The 14,820-nt window shown below is 39.4% G+C and overlaps 1 protein-coding gene across 1 annotated transcript in view; it reads right to left on the reverse strand.

Moving 5' to 3' along the window:
- Window positions 1–3,556: 3,556 nt before the first annotated feature.
- CPE (carboxypeptidase E) overlaps window positions 3,557–14,820 on the reverse strand; it is a 59,530-nt gene continuing 48,266 nt past the window's right edge. Inside the window, exons 6-9 of the mRNA XM_076336564.1 lie at window positions 10,254–10,393; window positions 7,768–7,867; window positions 5,271–5,389; window positions 3,557–4,151 (exon numbers count right to left, since the gene is read on the reverse strand). Of these exons, the coding sequence (XP_076192679.1) occupies window positions 4,053–4,151; window positions 5,271–5,389; window positions 7,768–7,867; window positions 10,254–10,393 (458 nt within the window). The 3' untranslated portion in view covers window positions 3,557–4,052. The remainder of the gene's footprint in view (window positions 4,152–5,270; window positions 5,390–7,767; window positions 7,868–10,253; window positions 10,394–14,820) is intronic.

Below are 14,820 nucleotides of genomic sequence, written 5' to 3' on the forward strand. Positions count from 1 at the left end.
TACTTGCTCTGCTGCTCAAAACCTTAGCCCCTGGAGGCATAAGATTACATCAACTTCTCAGTTGTTATTTTCTTCTCCCCCTAAAGCAGGCTTTAAAAATGGCAACCTGACGCAAACTCACTCAAAACCCTCACAAGCCAGGAGACAGACAAACCCACTAGGTTTTTTAATGCCATGACTTTCAGAAAATCTCCTGAGTGTTTTTGCTTTCTGGGTTTAATTATAGAAGTCAAATACTGGAACAGAGGCTGTGTCAACGACCGAACTTATGAGTCAAATTAACAAGCAGTAAACTATTCACAACAGATGTAGCTCTACATAAACAGAAACATACAGGGGGAAGAAAATACCTGCAAGGAGACAATCAGAATGAGCTCTTTGCAAGATTCAGGAAGGCAGAAAGCAAGTGCCGCAGTGATGTTTCTGGGTCCTGCGTTTCCAGTGCTGACTACAATTAGGAAACAAGGCACTCCTCCAGCGGAGCAGGTTTACTGAGAAGCTCTAGACGGCTGCTCTAACTCTTAGAGAGGCGGTCATTAAACTGCTGGTATTTTACAGCCTCCGCAGGCCTGAGTCAGACTAAGCTCAGATATGGGAGAGAATCAGGCTCGTGGGAACTGCGCCTTTTAACTTTAAATTCCAGCTCCTCTAAACCTACCTGCCATCCTTCTCTGAATCCTCCTCCTTTCATGGGCTAGTTATTAAGTGTTCCTAACGCACTTGTTAGATCTGTTAAAAAACCTCAGAGAAAGAAACTTGGTAGCAATTCTTTCTTACATACCATCTCAGTTTTAATTTACACTTTAGTGTATGTTATTATCAGCTCAGGAATAGACAGGACTATATGTGAATTCACGTATATTGACGTGAACACCACAACCTAGGAAAAGGGAAACATAATTCGGATGCAGTGATTTTACTTGACTTACTTCATTATTATAATCCTGACCAGTATAGTTATAAGGAATGCGTAGTACCGCAGGTTTGCAAGCACACTGCGCTTTCTAATCCTAAGGATTGATATGGAAAAAGAATAGATTTGTAAACACTGTGGATGGAAGAGACACGCAAAAGTGTATGCCCTGCCCCCACTGACCTTGCATAGATGAAGAGCATCTCATTCTTATCCATGACTTTACTTGAAAACCTGCATGGGAAAAGCGCTCAGAAAGATGTATATTCCAAAAGGAGCGTATTCCGGCACAAAGTTGAGGGACTATGGATGGCTCTCAATGGGATACCGGTACTAATCCCAGTCTTGTTTCTCTATTCAAACAGCAAATTAATTGGCACACGCACCTCACTGAGGATGTCTATGGCATACTTTGCAGACATGCACAGCCAAAGAGGTCACGTTTTGAACCTGTAAATTACTCACACATTTTACATTTTAAATAAACCTGTAGATTTATTGTACAATAGTACAGCATGTGCCTTTTTAACCAAAAGCTCAGCATCACACAACACTTTAATCTTCCATTTAAACATACACAGTCCTTACAACACAGCTCAGTTCAGCTAGGAAAGCTACATAATGAATTAATTTATTGAGAGTCCTGGCTATGCTGTTCTTAAGGATGTTTACCTACAGCAAGAACAGTGGCAGTGGTTCTGGTGTTGTAACATTTAATCACTTTAACCTGTTCTCAGCACAGTAATAGCAAGCAGTCATCTAGAGCAAAATGAGGAGGTCATTTAAGGGACGCTACATTTAATTGCAAATGCATGAAACAGTAGACCAGAGGATCTCACACATGTAATACAAGTAAGGATTAGAAATCTGCTTTGAGATCACTGTGACGTAGTGTCTGCACTAACGGTGCCCCACAATCCACCACACAGGAAGACCGGATGCATGACAGGCATCGCACCATGTAGTAATATTGTTTGGATTGAAATTGTTAGGTTTGGAAGGGGCAGAGCAGGGTGTTCTGCACAAATATACACTTGCCTTATTACATTAGTTTACAGGTCAGAAACACGCCTGTAGCCATTTGCCCACATGCCAGCAGCCTCTTGTTTCAATTCATTTTCACAGTTTGCTTCGATTTTAGCTGGTTCAGTCAAAAACAGTATCGTTACTTCCAGACACGGAGTGTGTTTTGTGCTATGTGTCTTAGCCTTTTAAATTGTCATAAACACCCGAGTTGGTGTAACTGGGCATTCTTTAGGCACACTCTTGTGCACAGCTAGCCACAAGTTGTTATCAAGACATGTTCAGATACGCTTTTTCACTTGCCACAGGGGTTCCTCATTGCAACAGAGATTCGAAGTTCATCACTGCTTAACGACTTACAGCAAGTGAAGTTCCCCTGAAGTTTGGAATTAAGTATCTACTACCCAAATGAGCTACAGGTTACATAGCAAATTCTTGATCAGAGAAAGTTTATGCCTTTTTATTGCTGTTCAATTAATCAATGTGTGTCAAACCTTAAGCCTGTTACTTTAAAGGATCAAGTGCTATTTTTATTAAAGAATTTCAAATTCTCAAGAAAAACAGTATTTTCAGTAGATTTTTAAACACCCAAAGGAGGTAAATTTGGATCCTACTCCTGAACATGTGATTTCTCACTTACGGCGGGACCATGATAGTGCACTGTTGGTTGGTTCTGAATGGTACTGAACTCCTACAGTATCAATTAAAATAATATGCTAATCAAAACACAGACAGTGATACTAAAGAAACAGAGGAAGGAAATTTATATCAAACATCTGATCTTGAATTAAAACAGACCAGCAATAGTGTGTAAGCTTTCAAACAGATGAGATGCTTAGCTGCTATCAAGTAGCATACCAGCAGTAGTTTCAGAAGAATTATACCAAACTTGCACCCACTATGGTTCATATGTACTCTCTGACTCCACAAATTTCACTCATCTTAGACAAAATACTAAAGCAAGTTAATTCAAGTATACTAAAAAAAATGGGAGGAAGAAGGATCTTTTTAAATCAAAGTTGGTTTTTGTATCATCTTCCAAGTATTTTGGGAAAATTTCACCACACTGAAAAAATTTTCACTTATCTGTCTCGCTTCTAGCTTTATGTAAGACTAACCAGCAGAAGAAACGAAGTTGGAAACAAAACCATTCTTAGCTTGTGAGACTAAATGCATGTCCTCAGTAGACCTCCAGTTCACTGTCTAAACTGTAATGTTTTACTAGCTTTTGGTGAACATATGAACTTTTGGCTGATTATCTAGACACCACTGACACATGTAAAGATTATTGAAAAGGTAGTTATCGAATTAAAACAGACATCACCTGAAACGATTTTTTTTTTCTTGCTGTAAAACAAACACAAGCAGCATATTAACAAGATGCACAAGTTCTTCTTCACCCATTCACAACTTTTTAATTTGGCTAATAAGTAATGAGAAATAATTAAAACCTGATCTTGAAATGTCGATAACAGTTTAAGGAATAAAGCTCTGCTATTTCCTGAATTCATTCCATGCCATCCTTAATAAAAGAGCTTATGCAGATTCCTTCTGCTTACTAAAACGAAGTCAGCTTCTCTTTCTTACATATTTAAATAGCCCCAACACCAGAGACATACAAAATGTTATACTGAATTTTAATCCTTGTAAAACATTATTACACCACACACTGTTATGATACATCTTTTCAATAACATCCATTACAGAACTCAGTAAAGAGCACTGTCTGTTACTATGCACTGTCAAATATTTCTGGCAGTATTGGGAATTGACTACAGCATATTTCTTTTTTAAAACCAAGAGTTAACCTACATATTCTGAACTTGCAAATAATACACAACAGATTGTACTTCCATATAGGCTGCAGAGACATTCACTCGTTTTTTTCTGATTTGTATATAAGAGTAAATTTTCTATAATAATATGGAAGAAAATTAATAACTTATGTAGCTAGGAGGCTAGTAGTTATTTATAATCATATTATTCAAAAGATGACTGAAAAATTCAAAGTTAATTATTGTGAAGTGCACAAAATCTAGAATATAGGGACTTTCCACAGTACATTATACTAAGTCAACATATAATAGATTAAAAGCTGTAAAGCCAAAATCTTCCTTTAAAAATTTAGTGTTTCTGACATCATCTTCCACCATTCCATCAACTCTTCTTTCTCCTCTTCTTTTCTTTCAGACAATGACTCCAGTTCAAAATCAACCTGAGCAAGAGAAACAATCAAAAACATCAGTAAGATTTGTAGAGAGAAGCGTAGGCTTTTAAGTCATTTACTGAAAGTTGTTGTTTAACACAGACATGGGGCTTAGGGAGGTACCTTCCATTTTAGGTTAGGTTTATTTCAAAGTCTCTCAGGGCTGATTTAAATATGTGCAATACTAGCACATCAGTACAATAAACTTATCTAAAAAATGCACATAGGTGAGAAAATTTCCAAAAGAAACCAGACATCTGTCCAGTCTTTGACTTATCTAAACACTTAAAAAAATATGAGCCAATGAAATTAAAACTGAGTAATAGCCAGCCACATAAATCTTCTAGCCTATAATAAAAGGATCATCCACGTATTGCTGTCTAACACTTAGCGATGCAGATCCCCAGCGTATCAAAACATGTATTCAATTTTATGCCATCAAGAAGATCCAGGGAGCTGTTCTGACACATGGCTCACTAGTGTAGATACGATGTGCTAGTGTAGTATACCCTATCATATGACACACACTAGACAAATAAACATTTATTTTAATCGTTAAGAGTGGAATCCACACCTGTGGAGGATGAATTAAAAATGCTTCTGAACTCCTAGATGCAGCCTAGGTCTTATTCACTATACATGTTGGGTATCTACACAAAGCAGAGCTCCATCGCTATCTTTTTGCACAGAGCTGAACACTGGTTTTAACCTATGCAGCTAGTCACTTGACAATTTAGATTAAAAATATCAAGTCTTAATGAAAACCTCAACATCTCTTACTTTTTATTTTGCACTATTTAAAGATATTCTGTAATCTTCTATCCGATTGGCTATTCACACATCAACCAATAAAAAAAGTATTAAGTATCTCAGTATTACCCCTCACTGTGTCTTTTCATTTTAAATAAGACCAACGGGAGATGAAATGAGTTTACAGTGAGATTACTCTCAGTTGCTTGTGCAGCAAGTACTAGAAGATTAGATTTCCAGTCTGTCTTCTAAATTAGCATATTCTGAAATATTATGAAAAATCACCTCCTGCTTACATGTTTACCATAAAGGAAAAAAAGTAAGAGACTTTTTTTTATATATAATAGATGATAAACCAACATACATGTGAGAACTTACCACAACTGCAGGGCTAAAGGGCACAGCCACTTTTTTAGTTATTGCTAGATAGCCTGGTGCTGAGGCTGTAAGTTTGTAATTTCCAGGCACAAGCAATCTCCAGTAATCACCATCCTTGGCTGTAAAGAAGAAAAAAAAAACAAAAACAAATAAATATGTATAAAACTAATTATGCAGCTAAGGAGAAGGTACTGTATATCTTGTCAGTGTCTGTTGTATTCCTGTCAGCCCCTTCCTTTTGTCTGTCTGAAAGGATTGTTCTCTACGGGCTGTATAAATATATCATTACAGATTTTCTTCTTTCCAGGTAACCAAAACACAGATTTAAACTCTGAAGTTGTGCTGTAGCCTCCATGAGAGATTTTGCCTGCTGAGGCTGAAGGCTCTCCAGCACACTGAAGAAAAGGACAATCCGGGACATTATTCTACTTTAGAAGCACCCCCCGGCCAACGTGCAGCTCCTGTTAAGTGTCTGAGTTTCAGTTTGCAATGCAATATGGATTTTTAATGTCCCTCAGTATCCTGAAAATCCAAATTTAAATAAATCTTATTCTCGTCAAATGTAAATAAACAGGACCACCTTTCTCAATTTATTTTGCTGCAAAAGCTGTAAATGATCATTTCCTGGAATACTCCACGTGTATCGCCCCTGAAGCATCATTATCTACACGTTTCAGTATCCAGGCAATATCTAGGGCTTTTTTCTTCCATCTAGCTAAACAAAGAAAAGAAAGTTTGAGCCACTCAGGTCAAAGAAAGGCTCCTACTGCACTGAGTGTTACTGCAGACCATCTCTTTCAGTCACAGAATAAAAATGCATCATCCTTTTCTCTAGAAATGACCCTCTCCCATTTTCACAAAGAATCAGACGCTCCCTGCACCAGAAGTGGGCAATCATCTAATTTGTCACAGGCTAATACTCTGAATTTCTCTATCTCCACGCAGAATTTCAGAAAACATTGCAAGGCTATTCTAAAGGTCATTTAGCAGTGCCGTTTAAAGCACTTGGCCATGCTCTTACTGCCAGTTTCTTAAATGCTTTTTCAGCACATCTGCAGCTACACAGTGCACAGAGGGAAATATTACTTAAATGTCTGCAATTCGCACGGTCAAAAAATGTCAGTAGTCAGTCCAGTTGTTCCCAGACTTTTCTCTTCATAAAACAGAAAGGAAAAAAATTACTGCTGCAGAGCCATGATAATGATCTATTCTAATTCCTGGCACTGGAACAAAGCTGAATCTTAACTCACGAACAAAGGAGCAGGAAAAAAAAAAGTCAAAGAATATTTATCCTTCTTTTTGAATGTGCTAAAATTCAAGTACTTGTTTTCCTCACTGTTTTGACAATACACGATTTCCAGCCTTCTACACGCACAATGATGTGAGAGGATTCATGATTAGATGCTTTTCTGTATCGTAGAAGCGTGAGCTGTAGTATCGTATGCATCACTCTCATACCTCAAAATATCTTTTTGCACAGCTTATTCCCTTTTTATTATTCCTGAAAATTTATGTCCAGCCTCTATACTTTTTTGCCTTCTTACATACAGTGAAAGAAGGTGGCTAATGTTATCATAGACTGTTCTCCTGCTTGGCAGAAATGCTGCTCTCTTTGCAAGTGATGTGAGAAACAAACACAAATCAAAGCCAACTGAAGGGTCTAACAGTCCTGTTTCATAGTATTCTGCATCTCTGTAACAGTATAGTGAGTCGTATCATTGAGAAAATGACCATTATGTTAGCTTATACATAAAGCATTGGCATTTTATTAGTGTTTTTCTAATTAGTATCTTGTACAAACAAAAAAAATTGCCATTCAGAATAAGAAAGCATAGGTCTACAGGGAAGACTGCAAGTTGGCACTGTGCGAGCTACCTTTGAATTCATTCCTAGAATAAAGCACACCACCACTGAAGAGGTGACACACAATTTTCTATAAACACCAACATGATACTTACCTCTTTTAGAACCGCCCTTCTAAAAAAAAAAAAAGTCACATAATTGTAAACAGCAGAGAGAATTTATCTTTGCAGGAGGAAGTTATGTAACCTGAAAATCTGTCAAGAATTTACATACCAAAAGGTATGATTGCATCATAAGTAATGTAACAGTTTTGGACTACAACTTAGACTTCAAACTCAAAACGACACTGCCGACAGGACTTTAAATCCTGGCAGAGTTGTGAAACACTGCTAGCACCACAAATCAGAAGACAAACGAAGCACAAATAACCAAGAGCTGCCAGAACCAATTCACGCCAGAGATCTATGAAGTCCCTACAACCAGTCTCCAGCTACTTTGAGAGCAAAATACAAGAGAGAGATTCATGAAATCCTGCAGGCAACAAGCTTCTTGAGGCACAACATGTTTTCCTGGCTTCAAAATTTTGCTCCCTTACAGCGTCAGCTGATAAGATCTGAAATGGCTCCAGGTTGTGAAGCAGAGGGAGTAGCAGTATATTCCAGTACTTCTTGTTTTCCTGAGGTACAACACTCACCTGATGTAATGTCATGGCTTATTCCCTCCACAGAAATTGTAGCATTTGCTATTGGATTGCCCTGAAGATCTTTAACAAACCCCTTCACTCCTCGATGAATCTAAAATAAATAAATAAAGTCAGCAACACATGGGAAATCAGTGGAAAATTCTTAAGAAAAGATAGTGTTTTCGTCAACGAAATATCTATTGATATATCTAACGATGCATGTTAGGGATCCCACAGTCTACATGCCAACAACCATCAAGGATAATTACTAAACATCATAATGGAACAAAGAGTGAAGAGGAAAAATAATTCAGCTGGTAGTTATACTAATTCCTCTGTGCAATGCAAGCATTTCTCAGAAATATGCAGCAAATCATAATATATGTGAACACTGCCTTGAAAGTCTTTGTCACTGGGGATTAATGAATGTGCTGAAAAGCTTTGAAAGACAGCCTAAAAAAAAACTTTTTTTTTTTTTTAAGTTTCATCAACTGTAAGAATTTAGGGCTAATAATAGACACAACTGCTTAAAAGTGAGACATTAACAAGCTTGAGTGCCGGCACTTGGAATTTGATGGGCGATCCCTGTGTGAGATGCTTGAGCTCTCTATTGTGCACCCAAAACATCCAGGTCTTTGAGCTGGGCCCACATAGAGTCTCAACACTCCCCACATGGCCTGTGAGAGAAGGGTGACGGTGGGTCATCTCCTAGTTCCTTCTTGCCTCTTAGGCAACATGCTCCAGGCAACAGCACCAGCAGTACCTAATCTGTCTGTTCCCAGCATATATGAAATTAAAGCACTGATCTGACCGCAGTGTGTGGAGAGACCAGTCCTGCTGGTATTTCTTAAGCATGGTCTGAAAGCAGAGTGAGCTCCTCAGAGGCAAGATACTGAGGATCTACCACCCTTTCACAGCCTAAGATAGGGAGCTCTCAGCGCTGGGGACAACGGGACATTTTGAACCCGTGCAGAGATGCATCTCATTGGGAGCCTGGAAATTAAGCGGGGAAGTGCTGTGGAGTTCAGGCTTCTCTCTGATTCGGCGATATTTGAAAAGACTTGTGGATCACAAATTTTATTGTGAGATTTTGATATTCCCCTTTACGAACCTATATGGTGTATTCAGCTGCTATAATTTAGTTCACCAGACTCCTCTAATTTACACTGTGGGAGAAGCCTGACACAGATCGCCTTAGAAAAGCAGAAAGTACATATTTGCACTGCCCTCAGCAATCATGGGGGAGCTGGAGCATAGAGCTGGACCTCTTATCCTGTAAGAGGATAAAAACCAATGCCAGATAGACCATCTGAACTTCAAGCATAAAGCCATCAGCTCTACAGGAGCAGAGGAAGTTGGCAAAATAATCTCTTACACATTAGTAATTTGAAAATGCAGTGACACCATAGTTTTCCATGAATCAGAGAAAATTAACCCATGCGCAAAGGAGCTGAACAATTTGAGATGGATCCCAACATAAATGGGTAAAAACCTGCAGTGTAGATAGAGCTTTTTCCTCAGCCCACATACAACTTACTAACAGAACTGTATAACAAACATTTCAAATATTCAAATATTTCAGATTTCTGGCTAACTAAAGCATTTCTCCACAAAGAAATTCTTAAAGAAATGAATGTATTACTTGGCCAGCACCGCTAACAAAGTATGTTTCTGATTTTGCAATCCTAGGTGTGCAGCTGTTAATGATATCAGATATATTTGTGATCTTTAACTACAATATCCAGGTTTCAGAAAGTCGAAACTGCCACGCTGCTTGGAACCATCATTTGAGTGCAGCCTGCTATATTGGCATGGAATGATTAAAAAAACCCACACCGACCAAAAAAAAAAAACCAAAACCAAAACACCAACCCAAAACCAAACACACAGACACAGAGATCTCTTCAGGAGTGTTAACTTCTAACAACCCATTAGCACAAGACTATCTAAACCCACGACTACGCTTTACACTTCTAACCAGATTTTGTATAATTTTTAATGGAATCAGAGAGCAGCGGAGTATCTAAAAAACCGGGATTAGAGATGTCCCTCGACATTACACTGAACTGCCAGGCAGTTCCAGTCTAATCCAGCCATCTAGGCTCCCTGTACACCCAGAGTGATTCATCCCACATCTGTAGGCACACTTTGCTATCTGTAGATGGCAATCCATCCCTCTTAGTATACGCATCAGTGCTGGGGGAATGAATTATACACTCTGGTGATGTGTATTACTTTTCATTGAGGAAGCCAACACAAATGTCTATAACAGCTTAAGTAAGGGGAGATGATTTCCATACTGTAACATCTTCTTTCTTTTCCCTTCTTCTTCCACATATTTAGAAAGATCACACAGGATTTACCATCTTAGGGTAAAGGCAAGAATTATGAAGCACCACTTGGATTAATATGCAATTTTGGATTAGATGTTCACACAGCACAAAGTTTAGAAGTTTTATGTACAATAACTAGAGTTTTGCCATCCTCTTTTTTGTTACCTGCTCGATGTAATTGATAAGGGAGTTCTTGTTGTCCTCCCAGTAGCCCTTCAGAGTTTCTTCAGGTGGGAATTTTTCACAGCTAAGCTCCACTGTGATTTCAAAGCAGTTGCTGCTGAGGTAATTGAAATCCTGCATTCCTGCAATGCCAGAAAAGAGAGTTAGTAATGCATTTTGCATTGTTCTGATGTAAATAGAGTAAAGGGGGGCATGTGAGATGCTGGGGCTGTTAAGAAAAGAATAGCTATAAACACAGTTGGTGCAGTTCTATTTAATCAGCTTAGTTCTGAAATCAGAGGCATTAAATCAGAGAAACCAACAACACAATTCCAAAAAAAACATTTTCTTCCCAAGGAAAGTTGGGAAGACTTAACACCAGGCCTGTATACTTCTATCTGACGTTGCACCTGGCCTGTATACTCTTACCTGACACATGTTTTTGGATAGCTGACATATAAATTACTTTTTTCCCCTCTTCAGGAACAGAAAATTATTTCCGATTATGGCTGAAATATTTCCAGATGAAAGCAAAAGGTGATCACTTCGTAAACCAAAAAGAATGGCAATTAATTATAAAGCAAATGAAACATGACAAAGTGGCTTTGAAAAAGAGGTTTATAAGGACTGGTCAAAAACATGGGTTTTTTTTTTCTGAAAATATAGGGTTTCAACATAGTAACACTTTACAAGAAAAGCATCTGTTTGCTAAGGAATATTCTTTGTCAAGCTTCTCGGCATAGATTCCAAATATTTATGATTTGCCACCAAAAAAAAATACAAAAGCAAACTTCCTATAAACTTCCTTTACATGGAAATTTTTCCATGGATAGGGGTATTTCCCACCCACTCAATGCCTCTGCAAAATCAATAATCAATACATTACGAGAAACATCATTATTAATGCAACTTTAATCATAGGCGTTTAAAAAATATATACAGTAGCATCATCACTAGGAATAAAAACTTGATGGGAAAGATGTACTCTTTTACACTTCTGAGCCCCTCCTCTTACTACATGGAAGTATTGGCTATTTTCTCAAATCAGTCAACCAATAACCAAAGTGGTTTCCAGTTTTGTACCTGGATTAGCCAGCTGGAGAGGGACTGTGGCTGTCCCCAGGCGGGTTATAAATATATTCTTTGCAGAAGCTGATGTAGAATTAGTGCTTGCCTTCCCAGTCTATCTAGCTAGCAGAGTCAGTGGATTCTCAAATGGAGGACTGAAAAGAAAAAGCCTACCAAGCATTTCGAGCATCCCCATGGAGGTCACTGAGGGATTTAAAAGTGCTTCAAACACAGCTAATTCATTCAGCGCTATGTTCCCCTATGCAAGCTACATATGAGAGTTAATGCAGTCTCTTTACCGAAGCACCGGTGTTGTGCACCAGTCCAAAAATGACCAGAGAGCTGATGTCATACCCAAAAGAGAACACCGAAGGCAGTGAACAGATTGAGTCAGGTGGGATTTTGCCAACACGTTAAGGTGAATCTATTTTCTGCCAACTAGACTCCTAACTGCTGATAGGAGCAGGGACTTTTCAGATTCCTAAAAAGAACATTTTTATTTCTAAGCCTTTTTTAGATGGCTGAAAAATGAGGACACAGAAGGCAAAGGTGCTCCTGGGAGGGACAGCTCTGATGTCCCACCAGGCAGAATGCAAGATGGACCATTCAGCAGTACACAGCGAGAGAGCAGCGGAGTCATGAGTAAAATCCTGACAGCAGTGCTGACTGCCAGGAATCTGTTCCAGACACTAGATAATGTTGTTTTTCTTGATTTTTGCCTTTCTTCTACAAGAAAGAAAGAATCCATAAAGAGGAGAACTGGGAGCCAAAGGGCATGATGTAATTTTACTGTGATGCCAACAACTCTTGACCACGACTGCTCCAATTCTCTGGAAGTTTCTCCCTCCCCCCTTACCTCCCAAAGCAAGGTGATACTCAGGGACGCCCCAGTTTCTCAAGGACAGAATAGAGAAGCAATATATTTTCCAGTTTTGTGCACAATGTCCATATCCTATAGTTTGTTTCCCAGCTCCTGGCCTGGGCCACAGTTTATACGTGTTGCTCCTGAAAAATTTCAGCTTGCATCACCAAGCTGCGGGTGATGATCTGAATCTCTGGGACGGAGAACAGGGTGAAGATAGCCTAGATCTAAACTGCGGCCTACTACATATGTAATCTGGAGAGCATCGGGCTGGCTACATACAATTTGCACTCTTTACCTGCCTGTTCAATATGGCGATTAGGTGCAATATCCAAGAAATCAATACATTTCAAAAGATTTATTCAACATTGCGGCAACTTTGCTGCCACTGGTCAAGCTCTCTAACTGCCCTATTCCTTCTTGTTATGCACATGGCACATATCACATGCATGCACACCACCACACACTCCCAAAGCCTCTCGTTTTAACAAAGGATAGCACAAAACTAACTTTCCTATACTTTAACAGGGACCACTCTCTGAAGATCAGAAAGGCTTAGCAGACCTCAGATACAACTGAGATTCATGCCCTTCACTGCTGACCACAAGTAGGTCTTTTCTTTGAAACTGAGCAACAGAAACACTACTCTGCTGCACTGCTCTACCGTCCCGAAGGACTACAGTGTCTCTATGTTAGTACTCACATAAATAAGCTTAGAATATGGGACAAAACTAATTTCTTCAGCTTTTAAAAAAAGGAACTCCAACCTTCTCAAAGAGAGTGGAGTGCAGGGTGTGCCCCTGGCATCCAGGCATCAGAATTACTTAGACTTTGAATTACAAGCTACAGCACTAAGCTAGTTCAGCTTCTACACATATAAAGACAGTAACTTTTAGCGGGACAGGATGAACTTGCGCCTTGTGCGTAATAGGGAGAACACGTGCTTCCTACACGTCATATAAAATCCTAAAAAAATTTACCTAACATTGCTTCCAAAACTGGTAACATGAAATGTAATTCAAGATAGGAACGAATTAATTGAGTGCCAAGAGTGATTTGAGAGTATCTGAAAATAAAAAGACACTTAAACAATAGTACAGCAATGTAAGCTGCTTTGAAATGCTATTTTTGCAATGACACGAATCTGATTAGACTCAGGTGACTGTAATGACAGAACAAGCAGAACAGGCATGTGGCTAGCTAGTAATTCATTGCTATCTGCTCTTCTCATTTATATTTCCAAATAGATATTCCACACAAAAGGTACATTAAAAAAACATTATCAATGTTGAAACATCATGCACTCAACAGCTAAGGAAATGCCAAAATTAAAGATGTCTGTGCAAATTTAATTTGGCTTTCTTGTGCATAAGTGAAATCATTAATTACATACTGACAGGGAGAAGACCAGTGTTAAAAATAGCATGGACTTCATCTACAGGCTTGTTTTTCCCCAGGGTCTGGTGGCTAAAAGGGTCTTTCCTGAACACAGAAGAATGACCTCTTTGCCTTTGCTTACTGCTCTCTGAAAAACCTCCTAATTACAGATGACAACTAATACAAAGCAGGTGTAACAGGCATCATGGTGTCAGACTTAGCACAAAGATGCTGTTGGGGGAGCTATTTTCTCTGTGCCCTTGCTCCACGGAAGAAAGTAACTACTAAGCAGGTAACGGTGAGAAAAACCTCACGGCAAAGTGTATTAAGAGACAGAAGCAAGTGTCAAATATTCCTGTACATCATCTGCTCTCTCCACGCCAAAACCTGAATGGAGAATTGCCACTTTGCCTGAGGTCGATGAGGAAATCCTGAGGTTTGACAAGAGGGAAGGATAGAACATGAACGCAATGGAAGGTTCACCCTTACTTCCAGTTTGAGACAAGGGCTGCTACCAGACTTTTCTGCCACCAGATGTTCAGCCTTCCTACTGAAAGAACCCAGGTATTCAGAAAAACATATGCAAAAGCAACTCATACTCATACGAGAGAGCCACCCATATGTTATCCCTGCATACTGAGGAACCAGTGAAGTCTGCTGCTGGCCCACCACGTAGTGCTGTCTTTTACAGAAGGTAGAAGTTCCTGTGGGCGAATGATACGGGCAAAAAAATTGATGCAGCACAACTGGGGGCACCATAATAAGCTCTATAGGGCAATAGCAACTTTAGAAATTTATTAGAAAGAAAAATCAGCCCTTCCTAGGTCAGAGCTCTTGGTCTGATGAGGAACTGTCCAAGGCAGCATCTAGGAGAGCACAGCCTCCTAGCTCAGCTGTCCTCCACTCTCTCCTTTTTCCTTCCCTCACCACTGCTCTGCTAAAGCCATGCACTCCTTTCTACACCAAACACAGCTCCAGTACATACTCTCACCTATTTTCTATCTCTATTCCCAGTCACATTGCTCCAGTTCTCCTTTCTCTATAAACTTGAGGCAAGTCCTCTTTTATTTTGCTTCCTTTCAACCCAGGGAGATCACACAGGGATGCGAGCCTAACCTGCAGATGCCCATAGGACACTGAGCTACTCTCACATCCCCTCGCAGGACCCAGGACAGCCCACAGCAACCCAAAGGTGCAAAGGCAGAGAAGCACCGCCTGAGCTCCGAACCGGAGCAGATGCCATGCAGACAAGGTCTTCAGAGA

The sequence above is a fragment of the Aptenodytes patagonicus genome, chromosome 4 (genome assembly GCF_965638725.1).
Source record: "Aptenodytes patagonicus chromosome 4, bAptPat1.pri.cur, whole genome shotgun sequence".
NCBI classification, from domain to species: Eukaryota; Metazoa; Chordata; class Aves; order Sphenisciformes; family Spheniscidae; genus Aptenodytes; species Aptenodytes patagonicus.